The following is a 20460-nucleotide window of genomic DNA, read 5'->3' on the forward strand; positions in this document are numbered from 1 at the left end:
AGTTTCACCTGAACTGAAATATGATTGCCTGAACTGTTTGGTAGCCTTGATTCCAGGCACCTCTATGGGTTTGTTTTGCATTTGTTTTTGTTTTGTGTGTGTGTGTGTGTGTGTGTGTGTGTTGCTTTTTGAGTGTTTTTTTTTCTTTCAGTCATTTATCCTAAGGAATGAAGAACTCTCAGAGTATCAGACATGTTTTAAGACCCAGTGGACCTTTGCCATTTTGACAGCATAAAAAGTTTGTGAGATGATTGGTATAAGTATGAAATCTCATAAAACTGTTAGAATAAGAAATAGACTATAAGATATATCCAAAAACATTTCTTACATAACATGATTTAGTGATAAAAATGCCTAAATTAGAAAGTCCTACCTGGCAACCCCATAAATTAGACATGAAAGCAGACCGCAGCTCACCCCAGTACCTTTGAGGGAAGCAGGGGGATCAGTCTAGGTCATCCTTCACTACATGGCGACTTCGAGGCCAGTCCGAGCTGCCTGAGATGCTACCCCAAAACAATATTAACAAGCAACAATAAATTTGTATATTTAGGTTGTTTATTATGCCATAGTAGCTCAAAACAAGTTATTAATAGATCTGACCTTTGAAATTTAACATCCTAATAAGATTCTACCTCCTATTTTCTAGGTCTTCTTTGTAAATATTAAACTATTAGTAATTGAAACAGTTTATAACGAAAATAGAAAATAGACTAAATCTCTGAATATAACAGCTAAAAGATAAATGAATTACTTTTCTACAAATATAGAATAGGTGTATTCTTATAGTTATTTGCATACCAATTGTATTTTATTTTGTACTGAATCAAAATTCTAACAAAATACTGTTTAGATTAGACAAATTTACAAAAAAACAGAAAAAAAAACATACTAAACTTTAAATCACATTAGTGTAGGGGACATTTTCTTTGCACAGGATTTACAGAGACCAGCACCTACCTATCGTATATCCTATACTGATATTTTGAGCATTGAGTGTCATCTCAACATGAAGAAATCTAGTTATTACAGGAGACCAAATCATCTCTGAGAAATTTCTGGTTCGGTACCAGCAAACAAGGCAAATGCTAATGAGTGGTTATCCCTAACAGTGTCAACACTGGTGCTTGTTGAAGCAGGCTGGGGGCTTGGTGGGTCCTTCCTGGTTCTTGGGAGTGCGGTCTTAATGCTTGGTGAAAACACATTATTCAAGTATCAATGACTTGGCAGTTATGTCAAGTCCGGCCACCCATTAAATAAGCCTATTTTAAAAAACTGAAAATGGAAGGCAGAAGAAGATCGTTTACTCGATGTGACCACATTGGGAAGAGCAGCAGAGACATGCAGTGGAAGCCCCGTGCCCCACCTCCGCCCACGCCTTTGGGACCCTAATGACATCTGTGGTCCCTGGGAATAACTGGCCATCATCGTCAGGGTTCGAGCTCATCCCATTAGAAGGGGCTCTGACGTTTGAAACTGTTGGAAATCTCTTTCCAGAAGACAATTCCTTCCCTCAGCCCGATACTCCGGGGGAGATTCCAGGAGTCCATTGTTTCAGAGGCTGATAGAAGAGACACAAGCATCTCTGGGATGCTTCCTGCCTGTCGGGCTGGTTACAAAGCAGATGCCCAGAGCTCTAGTCGCTATTTCGCATTTTGAAGGTGCATTGCATCTGGCAGTTCTAAGGAAAGGCGCGGTTTAATCTTTTGACCGCTTTTCACACCCTGGGGCTGAGTTTTGTAAATCAGCGATGCCTCTGGTTATAGGACACTGACGGCCTACTAAGGACACAGGGCTTTCTGCGAGCGACTCTAAACGATCGCCCATGCTCGCCCCTGAGCTCGCAGACAGCTCCCGGGCAACTTCCGAGAAGGCAGAGAGCTTCTGGTCCGCCTCTCGCGGGACCTGAGTCTCCGGCGAGATTTTGTGACCTTAAACTACAATCTCGCGACAACCGAAACGGGGGGGGGGGGGGGGGAAACCAAACAAACAGGAAATGTGGCCTCCTAGCAGTACCCGGAAGTGTGGCGTTTCTCTGCGGTCCTCCGCGAACTCTTAAGCGAGAACCGCAGTTTGCGAGCCCAGGCGGGACCATGCTGACTCGGGTGAGGCTCTCGGCGGTCGAGCGCCCGGGACTGAAGCCGCCGAGAGGCAGGGCGGACTGGGATGGGACCCGCACGGCCCCAAGCGCGGAACCATGCTGAGTGTGTTGCTGGTGGTTCTTGTGTCCATCCGCTTTCCCCGGAGGGTCAGGCCGGGGGCTCGGCGCTGGGAGGCCAGCGGCATTGTTACGGCGAGCTTTCTCGGTCCTGGGTGCACCCGGGCGATGAAGGGAGATCCAGAACGTTAGGGCGATGCTCTTTTCCCTAAGTAAACTTTGGGATACTTTTTTCACGTTGACGGCAAGGTTGCAGAGGTGACATCGCTACAGTGTTACTTTAGGAAGCCCCACTCCTGATTAGCTCTTGGCGGTAGCTGGCTGAGGCCACGGGAGGGTTAGTTCTCCTTGAGGCATGGCTCCACACCCCGTGTGCATAACGACAGCACTGATTGGGCCGAGTGGATTTTTTAAAAGGCCGTGAAGTTATAAGGGCAACCCACTGGGAGAGTCTGGGCTGAGCTGGAGTGGCGTGGGGGCGTGCTTATCAAAGCGCATTATATACGTGTATGAAAGTCTCAGTGAATAAATACAGATAGAAAATCTAATGTCAACGTCAAATTTCAATAAATGTGTGCTATCACAGTGTGTTGTCAGCAACTTTTTCTTATATCATAGCTGAAAGCAAAATCAGAGGGGAAGCTGGCCAAACAGCTATGCAGAGTTGTGTTGGATCAGTTTGACAAACAGTATTCCAAAGAACTTGGGGATTCCTGGAGTACAGTAAGGTCAGTATGATTCGTCTCTTATATTCTGTGAGAGAACAGTGGGAGTATGTACTAAATACCTCCTTGAGAGGGGCACAGTCTGGGAGGGAAGAGTTACTATACATTTGCGACATAAAGGAATCACCTGGCATCCCTCTCCTGCCCGAGCTTTAAAAATGTGGGACAGATAGTAAAAAGAAAACGTTCAAGCATTTGCTTTTATTTGTAAAATAGGGATGCACTATATTTTAAAACAATGCTGTAATTAAAAAAAGAAACCTAACTTGGAAGAAATTTAACTTTCTGAAATCATCAGAAAATAACAAGTCCTTTAAAGTCAGTGTTCCTCCATCCTAGCTAAAGTCATGCTTTATTTGGCAATTATAGTTACCATTACAGCTGTATCTGGCGCACATGTGCACATGGACAGACCCATCCAAATAAGCCTATAATGCAGAAATGTGGCAAAGTGGCCTTGGTTGAGTTGGCGGGGAGGGAAGGCACTTGCCATTCCCAGGGCGGGCGGGGACTAGATTGCAGGTTGTCTTTTGACCTCTATGCTCAGCCCTACTCCGTATCCCTGAAATAAACTTGGTAAGTTTTTTTAAAGTGACAAATATGATTTGTGATTTGATGAGTTTTAGCTGTTGATCGGAATGGTAGTGAATGGGGTTTTGTATAGAATGCCTGATTGGTATATATGATAGCCCCTGAAATACAAAGAACAATATAGCCTTTCTGTCTAGTTTACATACTGTCTATTCATGGGAGAAGTAGATGGGAGGGGCACCTTAAACATTCCAGAAACATGCATCAATAATGGGGCATTTTATTTATTGCAGTGTGTGGGTGCCAGTGAAAGCCACTGGTGACTTTGGAATTAACTTGGCAAAAGGAACCAGACAATCAGGGCTGAGGAAAGGTTGCCAATCTGTTGTACACAGCAGAGAAGAAAAAGTGGTATGACTGGATAGTCTGAAACTTAGCTCAGACAGTAATGTGTCAGATGATTGTTCTATACCATCTCTTCTGAGATGAACTCAGTAGGTATGTCTTTTCATAGAAGAACTTTAAGCATCATTTGGAACAAACAATATAAATAAACTATGAAGTGGGCCGAAAATGATTTTAGGACACTCACAAAATGAAAAGGCCACTGTTATTTCAACAGTGCTACATTTTATGAGTTTTCTATCAAAACGTGAATAGTCATGTATATAATAAATTCATGAGGATTTTAGTATGCAAAGGTATTCATTCATATAGAATATTTAAAGAACTATACACTTTGCTTTTGTAGATAGGTATTGTGTTCAAATAATACCTACTTAAATACTTGTTTTTCTTACGAGGCTATAGCATAAAGTAATTTGCCTAAATTCATTTATCTGGTTAGTAAGTAGAGTTGGAATTTTTGCCCAGTCTGTTTGAGTCCCGATCTCCCACTTCTGACAGTACTGCGCCTCATACCTGGGATATAATTAGCATACTTGGATGATTTAAAACGCAAGATTTGCAAGAAGTATTTTTTGTCTGAAGGATTTTTAGTAACCTGGCTATTCATAATTTGTAATGAGTTGATTTTCTACTTTGTAAACCCAGGAAGATTTATAAATTGCTGTTTGACCCTGAACAAAATGAGCAGTGAACCTCAAAGCCTTGTAATTAGCTGGGCCTCCTGCTCTGTCTACCCTTTCTGGTAGGATTTCATGGGAATTTAAGTTTTGCATAAACATGTACTAAATGTACCATAGGCAAAATAAAAGCTTTCTTAGGCAGACCATAGAAGGTAACCTAGGGAAGAAAGAACAGAATTATATGTTTGTTTTATAGCTGTTTGCAAACATAATGTTACATTTGATTTAAGTACTTTCATTATCAGCATTCTTTTCTTCCCCCTCCTCATCTAGAAAGGAACTCCCATTTCTCAGGTTTCTGTAGCAGTGGGAAGGCTTGGTTTCAAGGTTTCCATAACTCAGCTTTTGCTGTACTTGCTTCCAGCGTGTTCCCTTCAGGGAAGTCTGTCGCAGAACCTTACATGGGCATCCAGGTGGTGTCTCCTTACACTTCGCAGTTCCTTCCCATTGCTCTGTTTTCAAGCAGTTACTCGTAGTTCTCCCATTCTGGAGGACACTTGGGCACATGCTGTTACTGTCTTCTAAACCCATGCTGCTTTCAGGACTGACTTGGGTTCTCTCCTTGAGGCATCACTGTGAGTCTCATTTCCCTACTCCATTATCTCTTTAGTTTCTTTGTAATAAAGACATTTTACAGGGAAGTAGGTCTGGGGTTTTCTCTTGCCTCCTTAGAGATGATCTCTGCATCCTTGAAATCTGCTAATGCCCTGATAAGAGTCTGATGTTTACTGGGGGATTTGTGCCACACCTGCTTGTTAGTCCAACATGGGAGCTCTAGACCACAAATAAGGGTATAGATAGATAGATAGATAGAAAGAGGCCACCCTGCAGAAGGCTTAGCGTCTACTTGAAGTTGACAGGTATGGATGGACAGTCAGATATTGACAGACTCCCTAAAGAGAGCTGGGTACATCGGTTTTGTACCCAGAGTTTCCTTCCTTGATCAGTAATATTACCTCCCATGCGGGGCAGTGGTGGTACATGCCTTTAATCCCAGCCCTTGGGAGACAGAGACAGGAGGATCTTTGGGTTCGAGGCCAGCCTGGTCTACAGAGTGAGTTCCAGGACAGCCAGGGCTACACAGAGAAACTCCTGCCTCGAAAAACCAAAAAGGAAATAAAATAAAAAGCAACATTACCTCCCACTGCTGAAAACTGCCCCCCCCCCCACTGTCACAGCACTTGTTCCCTCCCTCCATGGCATTGTGTTCCAGGCGATTGATCAGTTCAAAACCAACACCAGCCCTCTGTGCAGCCCTGTGAGGTACGGTGATTTCCACTCACAGGTCTCAGATGGAGACACACAGGTCAAATGGCTTGGGGAAGAGTGCATATCATATATGGTGAAGGCTTGTGGATTATTCTCAGTCCCTCTGGAAGGCTGCTTCTCAGTGCTGTTTCTCAGTGCTGCCGTGCTTCTGTTTCCGGTCCACCCTAGGCTGCCTTCATGATCTGCCTTTCTAAGAAGGCTTCACTCTGCGCTGTTAGACCTGAGCCAAGATTCTTAGCGTGAAGAGGGTCCTCTGTGCCTTAGGTACTAGATGTGCCACTCCCTCCTTCGTTGTGAGAGTGTGGCTTCAAATCTCTCAGCATGTGGCAGATAACCTAGATAAGTTCTTGAAATTATCCACTGCACTGTTCTGATCTGTAAGACAAGTAAAGTAGTTTATATTCCATGTAGTTATTTCAAAAGAGAATATAAATTTCCATAAATACACCAGTGGTTCTCAACCTTCCTAATGCTGTGTGACCTTCCTAATACAGTTTCTCGTGTTGTAATGATCCCCTCACCATAAAGTGATTTTTGTTGCTACTTCATAAGTGAAGTTTTGCTACTGTTGTGGATGGTAATGTAAATATCTGTATTTTTCAATGTCTGAGGCAACCCCTGTGACGCATTGCCAGGAAAGGGTAAGAGCAGTTAGCCCCTTGTTAAAATCCCTGAAGAAAAAGGACAAAATGCCTTTGAAACAACTTCAGAGTGGCTTCATGAGTCCTATGTTTCTGAGACCGGTCTTCAAAGTGATCCCATGAACAGCCTCTGGTGGACAGGGAGGACATCAGTATAAGGATTTGTTATTTTTTTCAACCCTGGAAATTCAAACTCATAGCTACTGTCAGCTTAGCTTCATCACTGAAGAGGAAGGTTTTGTAGGGAACGGAGTAGCAGGAGAAAAAGAGAGTCACAGAAAAGCTAAATAAAGATTGCCGAATATGTCCATTGTGTCATTTTTCAACATTTTCATGTTTTAAGTGCTAGACTTATTAAAATAGTAATTACAGGGTTTAATGTGTAACTCAGTATAGAGTGCATAGTCGGCATCTGTGAGACCTTAGGTTTCATCATGGACACCAGAAATAAAGTAAGAGGAGTAGGTATGAAATAGATGAATAAAACAGATTCCTTTATACTCTCCAGAAGCGTCAGCAAGTAATAGTTATTGCTACTGTTATGGACCCCATACAAAGGCAAGCCGGCCTAAAGGCTGCTGCTTGAGTGACATCATTGACTTTCTCAAAGGTCAGCCGTTCCTGTGGACAAGTTCAGTTTACTATCTTTTAAAGTCACTTTACACAAAATTTAAGCATAAAAAGATTATATTGTAAATAGGTAACAGCATATGGTCAAAGCATAGTGTCTATATAGAGGATGAATGACTAAACTTAGGAAGACCATAACATGCTGTAGTAAGAATAAGAAACGCGAGTCACAAAATGTTCATAGGAACAGGCAGTCACAGCGAGTCCCAACGGTCTCTGAGTCCTTTGAGGAGAGGGCCCACCAGCTCTGTAAATGCTTCTTTTCCAACTCTCCTTTCTCTGGTTCTCCTATAACCAGAAAACAACAAAACTGCAATGAAACAAAAAACACAGTTGCACAATGCACCGTTTTCACTTCTATATAGCATTTCGTTTTTAAAAAAATAGTTTTTAGATTAATTTGTTTTTCATGTATGAGCACTGCTTGCACTTGTGTTTCTATGCACCATGTGAGTGCTTCGTGCCTGAGGAGCTGAGAAGAGTCCTCACATCGCTGGAACCGCAGTTACAGGTGCTTGTGAGCCACCCACCATGTGGATGCTGGGAACCAAACCTGGGTCCTCTGTAAGAACAACAGATGCTCTTAATCTCTTGAACCATTTCTAAAATACTTCTATAGAATGTCCAAACACTAGATGCCCAAGACAAGGGATGTCAGTGTCAGGGCTTAAAGACTAAATGGAAAGTTGTTTGACGGCTGAGAGGTTTTCCACACAGCCGGAGAGCTGCCGTTGACAGCTCACTAATACAGTCTGGGTGATGAACCGGTAATAGCTTGGGAGATGCTGGAGCCATAACTCAGAAGGGCTCAAGGTGGGAATCATGAAAAAAACATAGGCAAAAAGTTTATATTGAAGCCTGAATCATTCCAGCCAACAGTAATCGTGTATGGACATGTGGAAGCCAAAGGTTCCTTCATTGAGATGCTAGTTTCTTATCAAATCTTACTCTTATCTTTAATACATACCAAAATCTAAGTAAATTTTACTAAGATTATTGATAATGGAATCCAGACTTTACCATTTTTATACATAGATTTAAGGACACAGGGAGAGCAAACATAATAGTACACCTGGAGCGTATGTAGGAGTGTGCATGCCAGGCAGTCGTCAATACAGTGGTGAAAACAATGGTTGCCAAGCATGAAAATACACTGAAGAAGTATGAACACATGAGCGCTAAGTGGACAACGACAGGGGTCAAGTCGCTCCAATACTCACGTGCCCAGGGTGCTGACAAGCAGTGGGACTTTCCTGGGCTCGGGTGGGCGAGCCTCTGCAGCTCCCAGCAGTGCTCCCTTGAGCTTGTCCACTTGAACAGGCCTGCCTCGGTGTACTAGGATAGAAATGCTCCGGCCCGGTCCCTGTGTGCTCTTAATGCTGGAGGAGCGGGTTGTCAGGGGCAGCCGTTCATGTTAGGCACTCAGAGCGCTGAAGCAAAAGTTAGTCTGGACCTCACGGTGACACTCTGTCCAAAAGAGTGCTTGCTTCTCTTGGGAATTCAGGCCGCCCAGTAGGCCTAGGCGTAGATCACGAGGGACCCCGTACCACTGGCTTTAATGAGGCTTTATTTTGTTGAGTTCATAAGCAGAGGAGAATGGTTTCTGAAGATTTCTGTGTCACCACCACAGTGCCTATTTTCAGGTCCAAAAAGTCTGTGAGTAGCTCCATTCACAGTTTTAACTGTCACCACGAATCCACCTCATCCAGCACAAGCCAGCGCCACAGCCAGCTCCTCCCGATGTGCGCGTGCCACGCTGCCACCTTTGTCCTGAACTTCTCTTTCATGTTCTGTCAGTGAGCATGTTAGATAACGGACAAAAGCCAGGGATGCTCCTACACTGCCAATCTGCTGAAGGATTCTTCAAAAGGAAAGAAGATTACCACCATTATTAAGAGAACACAAAATCTTAATGAGTAAAAACACACTGCTTGGGGTTGTAAGACTGACCGCCATGAAGGGGTGACTCCTCCGAGTTTAGTGCTTTTAATACAATCCTTATTGAACTTTCTGTGTACTTGTTTCTAATTCTTTTTATTTATTCTCTCAAACAATACGTCAGATTGCAGCCTCTCCTTCCACTGCTCCCACTTCCCCACCACACCTCCCCTAATTTTGAGGAGGTTCCTCACTCTAGCCCAGTCTGATCTGGAACTCAGTATAGAATCAAGGTTGACCTTCTGCCTCATCCTCTTACTTTGGGGTTAGATATATGTGCCATGACCCCTGGGCTACAAATTCTTCTTACCTGATCAATTGATTCCTAAGATGTCCTTGTAATAATAAAAATCCAAGAATATTTTTTTTGAGTTGTGAAGAAAACAAATACTGTGCCCGAGGCCAAGCAGTTGAGAAGTACCCCTTGTTTGTTTTGATGTAAGCGGAGCTAATCCAGACTGTTGCACAATACTGTCAACACTGAGCCAATTCCCATCTAGTTTGGGGCATATGAGTTGTATACACATTTAGAATATTTATAACGACTTCCTCAACTTCAGTTTGGGGTCTGTGTTAAAGCTGTAGTTTCCAAAGTATGATCCTGGAGGAGAGATCATTGTACCACCTGGAAACTAGTTAGAAACTAGAATTTCTGGTTGTGGGTCGAGTAGATAACTCAGAGGGTCCATGGAAACCCGACCTCCGCTCAGATCCAATGAATGCTACTGCACACATCTACAATTTCAGCAGTGCTAGAGCAACATGGAGGAAGAAGTACTTGAAAACTGGAGGGCTGACTCGCATGGGGTACTAAGTGCAGCTGCACAGACAAACGAGAGACCCTGCCTCCAGTGAGGTAGGGCATGAGAGGACTGACTCCCAGAACTTGGCCTCTGGCCTCCACACAGGCAGTGAGGTATATATACACCTTCACTTTTACACACACACACACACACACACACACACACACCATATATTCACACACATATAAGTAAGTCACCAGTTTTCTCTAAAAGAAACAAAAAAATTCAGGCCCTGTCCTACTGAAGCAGTAGCGCCAGGCAGTATCCAGTGGCAAAGTAAATGAAATAGATGTACCGTCCGTAGTAGTAAGCAAGAGGCAATGGAAGGGAAAGCACGCCATGTTATAGACGGGAGTAATTGAGATTCACCTGGCATGCATGAGTCACAGGTGTTATATTTCAATCCAGCCATTTCTCACATAAGTAACTTCAGGGTAAGTAGCAGCTGGAATTTATTTAATTGACTGGTTAATGAGGCTCCCAAAAATCTCAGCCGGAAAGGTCAGCTAGTAAATAAATGTTTCCTGCCGCATCGTCTGTCAGTTGATGTGAGCTAGTAATTGTCAAGAGAGCTGATTGTTGGATGGAATGCAAAACCAGGAAGGTGAGCTGCTGCCCAGGGGAAACCTGCACCGTTAGCCCACAGCCATGTTTATGCCATCCTTGGATCTGCGTCTTCTGAGCCTCCTGTCAACCCATTACTTCTATCACTGCAGAGTTCCCCAAAGTTAACTTTGCGAACCCCTTATTGTTGGAGAAAAGTTTAAGGCTCACCCCTTCAAACACATTATTTTTGTCATAGTACTTTCCCCTCTACTGTAAAGAATCCTTGGCCTTAAATTTCATAAGCAATGAAAACCCTTCTTTGTGCAAGTACTGACACACAAAGAACACTTTTTCTGGATTTTGTTTTTTGAAAGATTTATTATTATTATTACTTATATTTGAGCCTGCACAGGTTATGTGTATTACTGTGTGCAGGAGCAGCCGGGGGCTGAAAAGGGGGCATTGGATTGACTTTTTGAATAGACTGTTGTGTGTTGTCATGTGGGTGCTGAAACTTGTATGTGTGTACTCTCCAAGACCAGTAAGCAATTGTAACCATCACTGAGCCATCTCTCCATCCCCAACAAAAATACCTCCTGGCAGATTATGAAGCTGTGTAAATTCTAGGCATGCTGCTTTTGGAGAATAGCAAGACTTCAGTGGTCTAGAAGCTACAGTTTAAGGCACCACAAAATACTGTGTGTGGTGTGTGTGTGTGTGTGATATATTTTTTGGTACATGCATGTGAGTATGTGGTCACACATACATGTCTAGATGTGTGTATCAGTGTACATATATGCAGAGATTAGAGCAGACCTTCAGGTGCCTTCCTTGATTGCAGTCTTAAAGCCCTGAGATAGGCTCTCTCATTGAACCAGATGCTAGCTGTTAAGTGCCAGGGAGCTCACCTTCCTGCACCCTCAATGCTGGGGAGGACTTAGTGGAATAAAGTCACTCACATTGTCAGGGCCTGGGATAGAAAAGGAAATGGGAGGGGCTTAGGCAAAATTTACATCCCCAAGACACAGCTCTAGTGATTCCTACCTCCCAACCAGGCCCCACATCTGACTTATCACGCGCACTTATGGGACAGTGTATGAACCTACCAGGGATTAATAGTTTCTCAGAAACTAGTCATCTCAGAGAAACAGCAGGTCTTCAGTAATAAGTGGACTTGTTTCTCAGCCAAGTCACACTACCAGTCCAGATTTACTGTAACCCATCCTGTCTGAAAAATCACAGGTAAATGAAGTGTAAACCTATGACCACATACACCCTATTCATCTTAAAAATGCACTAGCTCCTGATACTAATACTCACCTCTTGCTCATTTTCTGTCCCAGGGATGTTCTGACATCTCCATCACTGTGGCAATATGCTGTCCTCTTCAACCGTTTCAATTATCCCTTTGAACTGGAAAAGGCCTTGCATTTGAGGGGCTATCACCCAGTCCTTCAAGGGGCTTCACCAGATTATCCTCAATCAATGAAGTGTTACCTCAGCCGCACTGCAGAGCGAATGCCTTCAGAAGGACATCAGCCGGGAAGCTTGAAAAAGTACTACCTCCTAAATGCTGCTTCTCTGCTCCCAGCACTGGCCCTGGAGCCGAGGGACGGGGAGACAGTCCTGGACTTGTGTGCCGCTCCTGGAGGCAAATCCGTAGCTCTGCTGCAATGCGCGTATCCAGGTACTGTCTGCTCTGTCTGCACCGCACATTGTTTCACACCTCAGGATTTCTGATACCTGGAAGGCAGATGAAGAGAGGTGTGAGAACCAGGGTGCAGGGTTAGGAATCCTGAGTGACAGGAGGACACCATGAGTCCTAATGGAAACCCAGCTCAGGGGATCAGAAAGAGCACTGTCTGCTGCAGAGCTCCATTCTGGGGACACACACCTCCCAGAGAATGAGTGAGTGCCCGTAGGCTAATTGAGAAGGGTTTGGAGACTGTCATTTGCCTTTTTGTGCTTGGTTTCCCTGGGGATGGCACTCTGGCTGAGTAAGTGTTCTGCCACCAAGCTCCTTACAGTTGTGAGGTTTGTCTGCATGTTATTGTCATAGCTCTTTGTAAAGCACACAAAAATCCACTTAAAACTGTTTCATCGTGTTATTCCTTAGACTGCACAGATCTGTTCAGTAGATGCATACTATATAGTATGTACAGTTTCAAATTTGTTTTAATATTCTCATTTGAAAGAGTAATAATGGGAGAAATTAATCTGACAGTTTTCAGAATACTAAGATAATGTCCCTAGAGCACATAATCACAACAAAGGGGCTATTTGGAGCCTTTTGTGTTCATTCTTTTAGAGCCTTTAAATTGTTTTATGGTTAGAGCACAGGTCAGGTTCTCATGACCACATGTGGCAGGAGAAGACAGTGTTAGACAGTGTAGTAAGTTCCTCTCTAGTGACTGTTATTGTTAATATTGGTGTAGAGTGTAGGGCTGGGGATATGTCTCAGCCAATACAGCGTTTGCCGTGTAAGCATGAGGGTCTAATAAGCTTGTATTCGCAGTGTCACATTGAAAGGAAAATACTAGGATATTGGCTTTTGTCTGGGGCTATGGTGGAGAGCTGTGAACAGAGACAGACACCCCAACCCAACCTCTGCTCCCTCTATATGCTTGTTCAACCAAACATGTGCACACACACATATACACACATACACACACACACAAAATACGTCCATTTCATTGTAAGTTAGATTAAGATGGGTATTGATTTTACAGCAAGAGCTCTGACTAGCTGAGCCTTGTCTCTAGCTTTTTAGTGTTTTAAATTGAACACTTTTGAAATAGTGGAGGCTTCTAAACTGTAGCACATTTTTCTTAAGATGAGGGATGAGAGGAAAGCTTGCTTTTATTTGCAAACATGGGGGAATGGCCCTGTGGACGAAGATGTCCTCAGGAAGTGGATGACCTAAAAAGGATTTGTTCAGCTTCCCCAAGCCTTCCTGTCTCATTGCTTTCCCCCAGGACATACATCCTGTAGTTTGTCGTCTGCTACTTTATTTCTTCATAGGTAGACTGATAACATTGTAGACTTTGAATTGGGGGAGAGTCTTCCATCAAGGGCAGAGAACTACCAGCAGTGTTCCTAATGAGGCAGCTTTTCATCTAAGTGGGACTAATGATTCAGGTTCCCTATGAGGCACTGGTGTCTTCATGCCAGTGTTGAAAGCCCAAATTAAGTTAGCCATGGAATTCACACATGGACTGCAGAAGCAATGCTAGAAGCTGCTTACAGAAAAGCAAAACTTAAAATGGTGGCAATACTGAGTGCAGTTTATACAGCAACTTTTTTTTAATATACACTGGACATTATTCTAGGTAACAAAGTTGTATCTTTGATTTTGATGAAAGGGTTTTAAATGATTAATTTACTTTTCTATCTGGTGACCCAGCAGCCTTCCCCTGTACTGCAATGATAGACTATCCTTCCTCCTCCTCCTCCTCCACCTCCTCCTTCTCCTCCTCCTCCACCAGCACCAGCACCACCTCTTCTTCCTCCTCCTCCTCTTTTTCTATTTTTCTCCTTCTCCTTTTTCTTTTTCTTTTTCTTTTCCTTTTTCTTCGTTTAAATTAAAACAGGTTTTGCAGGGCTAGAGAGATGTTCCAATGGTTAAGGACACGGGCTGCTCTTCCAGAGGTCCTGAGTTCAATTCCTGGCAACCACATGGTGGCTACCATCCATCTACAATGTGATCTGATGTTCTGGCATTCAGGTGTGCATGCAAATAGAGTTCTCATATACATAAAAATAAATAAACTTTAAAAATAAGCCAGCTATTGCAGTAAGTTATTTTTTACTGAAAAAGAGCAAAGTGATTGTAATGTAAAACATGAACTAACCAGGAATGAAGCAGCTCAGCAGATGTAATGTAACTGCCTGCAGCAATGATGAACTGGGTCCCTGGGAGAGAAGCTGGGGACAGATGGAGGGTGCCGGAAAAGAACAGAGGCCAGGACAACCCAGTTGCTGATCAAGGCCCCAAGTTTATATGGAGTTCTGACAATATAAGGGTTCTCGGGGTGAATCTCTTGAGACTCTGGTCAGACTGTGTTGGTCCCATGGTTCCACACTCCTCAGCAGGTAGCCTGCTTGGTTCAGGAAACTAGGTCTGGCAGATCAAGACTTCACCTTGATCCTACCGCTCTGGCCCTGGCTAGCACCAGGTGTTGGCTAGTGGTTCACAGGTATACACCGGAAATCAAATCGCAGGCTCTTAGGAGAACAATGGGTCAGTGGGGGGAGGGCACAGCTCCTGACACCTTAAAAATGGCTCACTACAGAGTGGCACAGTCAAACTTCTCCACAAGGGCTGCAACCCTCCTAGAGTGAAATTCTCTTACTGCCAGGAGTACAGTTTAGATATCTGGTTGACATTTGGTAGTAGGAAATATTAGAATTTTTGTTCATGTTTGCCCTTTAAGCTACAAATTCAAATCTGCAGGTGGTTGTTCTGTTTTTTGTTTTGTTTTTTGCCCACATTTCTATTGTTTTTAGTAGAGTGTCTTTATTTAACTTTTCAATACTTGGTCATAGAGTACTTCAAGGTAAATTTGGTTGTATTGGATCTGACCTGAGCATTGGCATCTCTGTGTCTGGATTCGTAAATCTTGCCCTAGGTTTAGGGAGATCTCTACTGACGTCTGGTCTGTTCTACCCCACTGGCATCTTCACTTCCTTCTCGAACTCCTGCAGCTCATACATTTGCTCTTTTGATCGTGACATCAAAATCTGACCGGCTGTCTTCATCTCCAACCCTTTCTTTTATTTGCTTCTTTTTTTTCTCCAACAGTATATTTTCAAATAATCTGTTTTCAAGGCAACTAGCATTTTTTTCTTGTTATTTGACCTGATCTGCCATTCCTGCCTTCAATTGCATTTAAGTATTTGTTAGATGTTTTCAATAGTAGTTTTAATTTAGGTATTAAGTTCCCTCTTCATTTCCTTGAATCTTATCAAATTTCCTCAAAGCTATTGTCATTAAGCAGACGCTGCTTGTTTGATGGTCATTTCTTGTCTTATTTCCTCCATTAGATGTGGTCATGATGCTGTGAAGGTTACAGGTACCTGATGTATGAAATAGTCTGTGCATAAACGTTAGATGTTTCTCCCATTTTTTTACACTATAGCTGTGTCTGCTCTTTCAGAAATGCTAAGACTTGCATGAGTCTGCGGGCCTTTCTGTTGCTTCAGCACTAGATGGCATCCGGAGGCTGGGTTTATACAGCTCCACTGTTGGGGTTTTTGTTGCTGCTGCTGGTTCATCTCCCTGATTCCCCAAGCCACAGTTTGTCACATATCTTTAGTAGGTATGTAGTTCAGAATGAACTAGAGGAGTGCCTAAACGTGCAGCTTGTCATTTCAAACCTTACTCTGAGGCTGGAGTAGGACTGTAGTGCTCACCTGCAGCCCCTGCTCTGTGCTCGGGCACGAGAGCTAAACCTGGTTTTGTGCCACACAGAAAAGGACCAAGCCAGGCTCTTACTTTATGGCTTGATGCATCTTGATACACATCTCCCTTCTCTTTGCCTAAAAATCACCACCCCCTTTACATTGATGTGTGTGTGTGTGTGTGTGTGTGTGTGTGTTGGGAGTGCACATGTCCATGTGCCAGAACACACTTGTGGATGTCAAACTATGACTGGAGTAGTCAACTCTCTCCTTCCAATGTATGCATCCTGGGAATCAACTTTCAGGACTTAGTGGTCTCCTTCCTCAGTGCCTCTGTGGCTCAAACTCATGTTGTCAGGCTCTAGGACAGACTCCTTTACCTGCCGACCCTTTTACTACCACAGTACCTCTCTTTACTTGCCTTGATGTAGGTAGCTGCTGCCTCTTGATTTCTCGGGGAGGAAGTGAAGTTGATAATTTCATGGTTAAAAATACTGAAAACCAAGGTCATACACAGAGCCCACAGTCTACTGAGACCATCATAGCATAGGATACTGAGACCTGTGTTGATATTTACTGTCTGTTCCTTAGATGGTCCTGAACACCTATAATCGCCTACAAGTAATGCTGGTGTGGTTAGAAGCATAGTTGACAGCGGCATTAAAACAGGCATAGGACCTTGGTTCCTAGGCACTGGGCCTGTGGACTGGGATTGCTAGAATGTGCCCACTTTTAGCAGCCTGGCACTGAGTTCTTGCATCGGTTATAAAATAATATTAACAACCTCAGCATACCTCAAATGCATTAAGGAAAAAAAATTAAACACTACCCTGGGAGTAATTTTACCAAGAACAAGTCCAGATTTGGATTCTCCCTTCTCTCTCCTTGTGTCTTCCATCATTTCTCCTGTCTGATCTGCCAGGGTCTGAACCTATGCTTGCCTAACTGCTGCCTTGTCTTTTCTGTGTTTGTGTTCGTGTCTCTATCCCCAATAAAAAGTATTGTTCTATATGTATTTATTTGAAGAACACAGAAAACGCATGGGAAGAGATGGAGAATACAGAAATTTTGACCAGGATTTTACAAGGGATGACACATTACTGATTTCAGCTGACCCAACAAACAGTGTTGCAACCATCATTGCAAACAGACTTAGCAGCCTACGTCCATGGCACTTCCAACCCTCATTGGGAATAATTGCTTTATAAGGTTGCTTCCAGCCTATCTTCTATGTTTCCTTATTTATATAATATACACATACGTATTACTTGTGGGTAGGGAACGCAGATGTGCTTTTATTTTAAGATTAAAGCTATGTTTTTGCTTAGATTATAAAAGCTGATCACATAGGAAGTCCACAAAATAATTAAGGCTGGTCATTACATTTATTTTCAAGTCAAACAAACCGGCCGAGTACACAGTCTTAAGTACTTATCTTAAGTTACCAGTCTTAAGTAACCTTAAAGTGTATTGTTAAGTCCCCTGTGTGGTTTAACAAAAGGTAGTCTCTTTTGCTGTGAGAGATATGTCCATAATAATGTATTGCCACAGTTCTACGGCAAAGTCCTGTGCTCACTTTTCTGTCTTACCTACTAATGGGATGGGGCCTGATTTTTGTTTGTTTGTCTTCCAAGGCTGGAGAAGGAGTGTAGAGAGTCTCTGGACTCTCAGGCAGTCTCAACACCGTGCCCTTGGCAAAGTGTGTGGAGCCTCATGTCTCCAGCTCTGCTTCCCAAGGGAGGTGGAGGAGCGGTGGCAGCACCTAGCTGCCCAGCTATGGAGTTCCCAAGTAGTAGCCCGGATGGGTCGGCTGCAGGACTTACCTGGCACAGGGTTTCTGTGGGGCAGGCCATGCTCCTGGATGTCAGGACAAAGTCTGGACTTCGTTCCTTTCCCCTGCTCCAAGGGGATCTCTCATCACACTGTCTAGACGTGGGGTGATGCTGACAAGGACACCTCTTTCTTTTCTGCCTCCTCAGTGTATCTTCTTTCACTATACTAAAACCAGACAGTCTCTCACCTGGTTCTCCAAACCCTGCAAAGCAGGGTCTTCTTCAGCCACTATCCTGTCCTCAGTTTCTGTCACTTTTAATCACAACTATGTAGGTATAATCCCCATGAGGACACCAGTGCTATCGCAGAGCTATGTGACTTTCCTAGGCTCAGTTTGAACCCCCATTTCTCTTACTGGGAGCTCATGTACTTACTTAAAAGAAAAAAACAAAAAAAAAAACTCTATTACTTTCCTTCATTTAAAACGAATACCTTCTACCGGCAAAGAGCTTTACACACCTGTCAGAATGCATTGCTTACTGTCAACAGCTGGTACTTCAGGGTGAAAGCTGTATGCGAGGTATTGGTTGTGAAGTATCTCCAGGAATCTATAAGTTTTCAAATTAAACTTGATTGAATAAATGTGAGAGCTTCTAGGAGGGTGTGGGGCACAACATTGTATAAATATTTTATAAAGTATGTATTTATTTTTGTTTTTAAAGTTATCACCACATTTACCTCTGAACTATATCTCTGAGACATTGATTTTTCTGAAGTTTATTTGCTGAAAAGTAGAATTTGCCAATGACATTGCCTTGGAATACTTTGGAACTTTTTAATCCTTTATATCCAGGTTATCTTCTCTGTAACGAGTATGATCGCCTGAGAGGACGATGGCTGAGACAGACGTTGGAATCTTTCATCCCACAGCCTTTGATAAATGTAATTAAAGTGTCTGAATTGGATGGCAGAGAAATGGGAGATGCCCAGCCTGCATCATTTGACAAGGTACTATTATTGTATTGTGAAAAGCTGACAGACTCCCAGTGATAGGGCATTGTGTTGCCCTCTTGTTCTCTCCCTCCTGCTTCCAGATGGTACACTTTCTCAGGGCTCTGGGAGATTTTGATAAAGTGGATGTGGGCGCCTTTTTCATTTGGTGGTTACTACGGTTCAGTGAAAACAGTGATGTTGGGTTTGGGGATTATAGAAAGTTATTTTCTGGACCTCAGAGTTACTCTGGAAATGATCAGTTATCCTTTGAACCGGTAAAAGGAAAACGCTGTACATTTTACTTTAATTCAGTAACATTTCATATCAGAGTATGAGAGTTCAAGAAAGCCCATTTCAATAAATTAAAATTGAATTTTTATTTCTTGAAAATAAACACTGACTCTGGGTTCAGTCCCCAACAATGTAAACTTTTACTAGGGTAGAAAAAAATACTTAGAGTTCAGAAATACAGTCTCCTTTCCTGAAGTAGCTTTTCTAAGTTTTAGTTGTAGTCATCAAGGATATTAAATACAGCCAGGTGTGGTGGTGCATGCCTTTAATCCTACATGCAGAAGGCAGAGTCAGGCAGATTTCTGAGTTTTAGGCCAGCCTGGTCTACAGAGTTAGTTCCAGGATGGCCAGGGCTAAACAGAGAAACACTGCTCTTGAAAAAACAAAATAAATGAATAAGCAAATGAAAGTAAAAAGAATATTATTCAGTTCAGTTAATAGCACCAATAGATGTTGAGTCTGCTCATGTTCCATACCTCCACTGAAACAGACACTGATACTGCATAGAGTTTTCTGTAAACGGAGACAAATGTATAAAAGGACCTAGCAATGTATAAAAAGATCTAGTGTGTCGTAACTTGGGTTCCTAAGGTGCTGGCTTTATTTACGCGCTGTCCGCCATGGAGCAGCCCCACGTGCCTCGCAGTCTGTGAGTATGTTTGCATTCTTTGTTTTTTCTAGGTGTTAGTTGACGCTCCGTGCTCAAATGATCGGAGCTGGCTCTTCTCCTCAGACTCTCAGAAAGCTGCCTGTAGAATCCATCAAAGGCAGAATTTACCTGTCCTGCAAGTACAACTCTTAAGGTGAGGGCTGTTTATTCGAAAGCACATTTCGGTTCCAGATAGAACTTAAATAGCTGCAGTGAAGCATGTAAGGCAGGCATATGGAAACTTCCTTGGAGGTGTTCTGATGAATTCCCCAAAAGCTGAGCAAAAACTTCCAGTCCATCTTTTTAAGCTCTCATTCTGTATTGCCTTCCTTCTCAGTGTGTCTTTCCAAAGCCATGAAGCCTTTTGCTGTGATTCAGAGTTGTTTTCTGTCTAGGTTTGTTCCAGGCCAGGGGTTAGCAGGCTACTTAACCAAAATTGGAGCAGTTTTTCTGTAGAAGTAGTTTTGGACCAGATTCATATTTTGGTGATTTTTCTGGAGAAGTGAATCTCCTAGGAAGATGTAAATACTTGTTCACATTTGTCTCCCTCAATTTTTTCTTTATTTTTCTCTAAGCTGTGAGTAAGCAGTGAGGCTTCCAGGGAATATTTGATTTCTCCTCTCACGAAATAGCCTTCACTACTTTTTTAAATTGTTTTATTTATTTACATTCTAAATGCTGTCCCCTCTTCCTGGTCCCCACACCAAGAGTTCTTCATCCCATCCCCCATCCTCTTTGCTTCCGACTCCCCCACCCACCCCAGCTCCCCTCACCCACCCAGAGACAGAGCCACCAACCAAAGAGCACACACAGGCTGGTATAAGGCCCTAGCACATATGGAGCAGAGGACTGCCTTCACTATTTTTTATTTCTGCCATTACCTAATCACTTTGGATTTTCTATTTTATTTAATGCTTTTCCTTCTCATTTTGTCTGTATTGTTTTCTGCTTGCTTTATTTTTAAAATTTTATTTATTTTTTACACTCCACATTTTATCCCTATCCTACACCCCCATCCACCCTCC

At 43.0% G+C, this 20460-nt stretch overlaps 1 protein-coding gene across 1 annotated transcript in view; it reads left to right on the top strand.

The window, feature by feature from the left end:
• Positions 1-1989: 1989 nt before the first annotated feature.
• The window catches only part of Nsun3 (NOP2/Sun RNA methyltransferase 3), a 51842-nt gene continuing 33371 nt past the window's right edge, over positions 1990-20460 (top strand). The window contains exons 1-5 of the mRNA XM_052158701.1: positions 1990-2105; positions 2777-2886; positions 11673-12016; positions 18356-18510; positions 19468-19589. Of these exons, the coding sequence (XP_052014661.1) occupies positions 2094-2105; positions 2777-2886; positions 11673-12016; positions 18356-18510; positions 19468-19589 (743 nt within the window). The 5' untranslated portion in view covers positions 1990-2093. The remainder of the gene's footprint in view (positions 2106-2776; positions 2887-11672; positions 12017-18355; positions 18511-19467; positions 19590-20460) is intronic.

This window comes from Apodemus sylvaticus, chromosome 15 (assembly GCF_947179515.1).
Source record: "Apodemus sylvaticus chromosome 15, mApoSyl1.1, whole genome shotgun sequence".
Classification (NCBI taxonomy): domain Eukaryota; kingdom Metazoa; phylum Chordata; class Mammalia; order Rodentia; family Muridae; genus Apodemus; species Apodemus sylvaticus.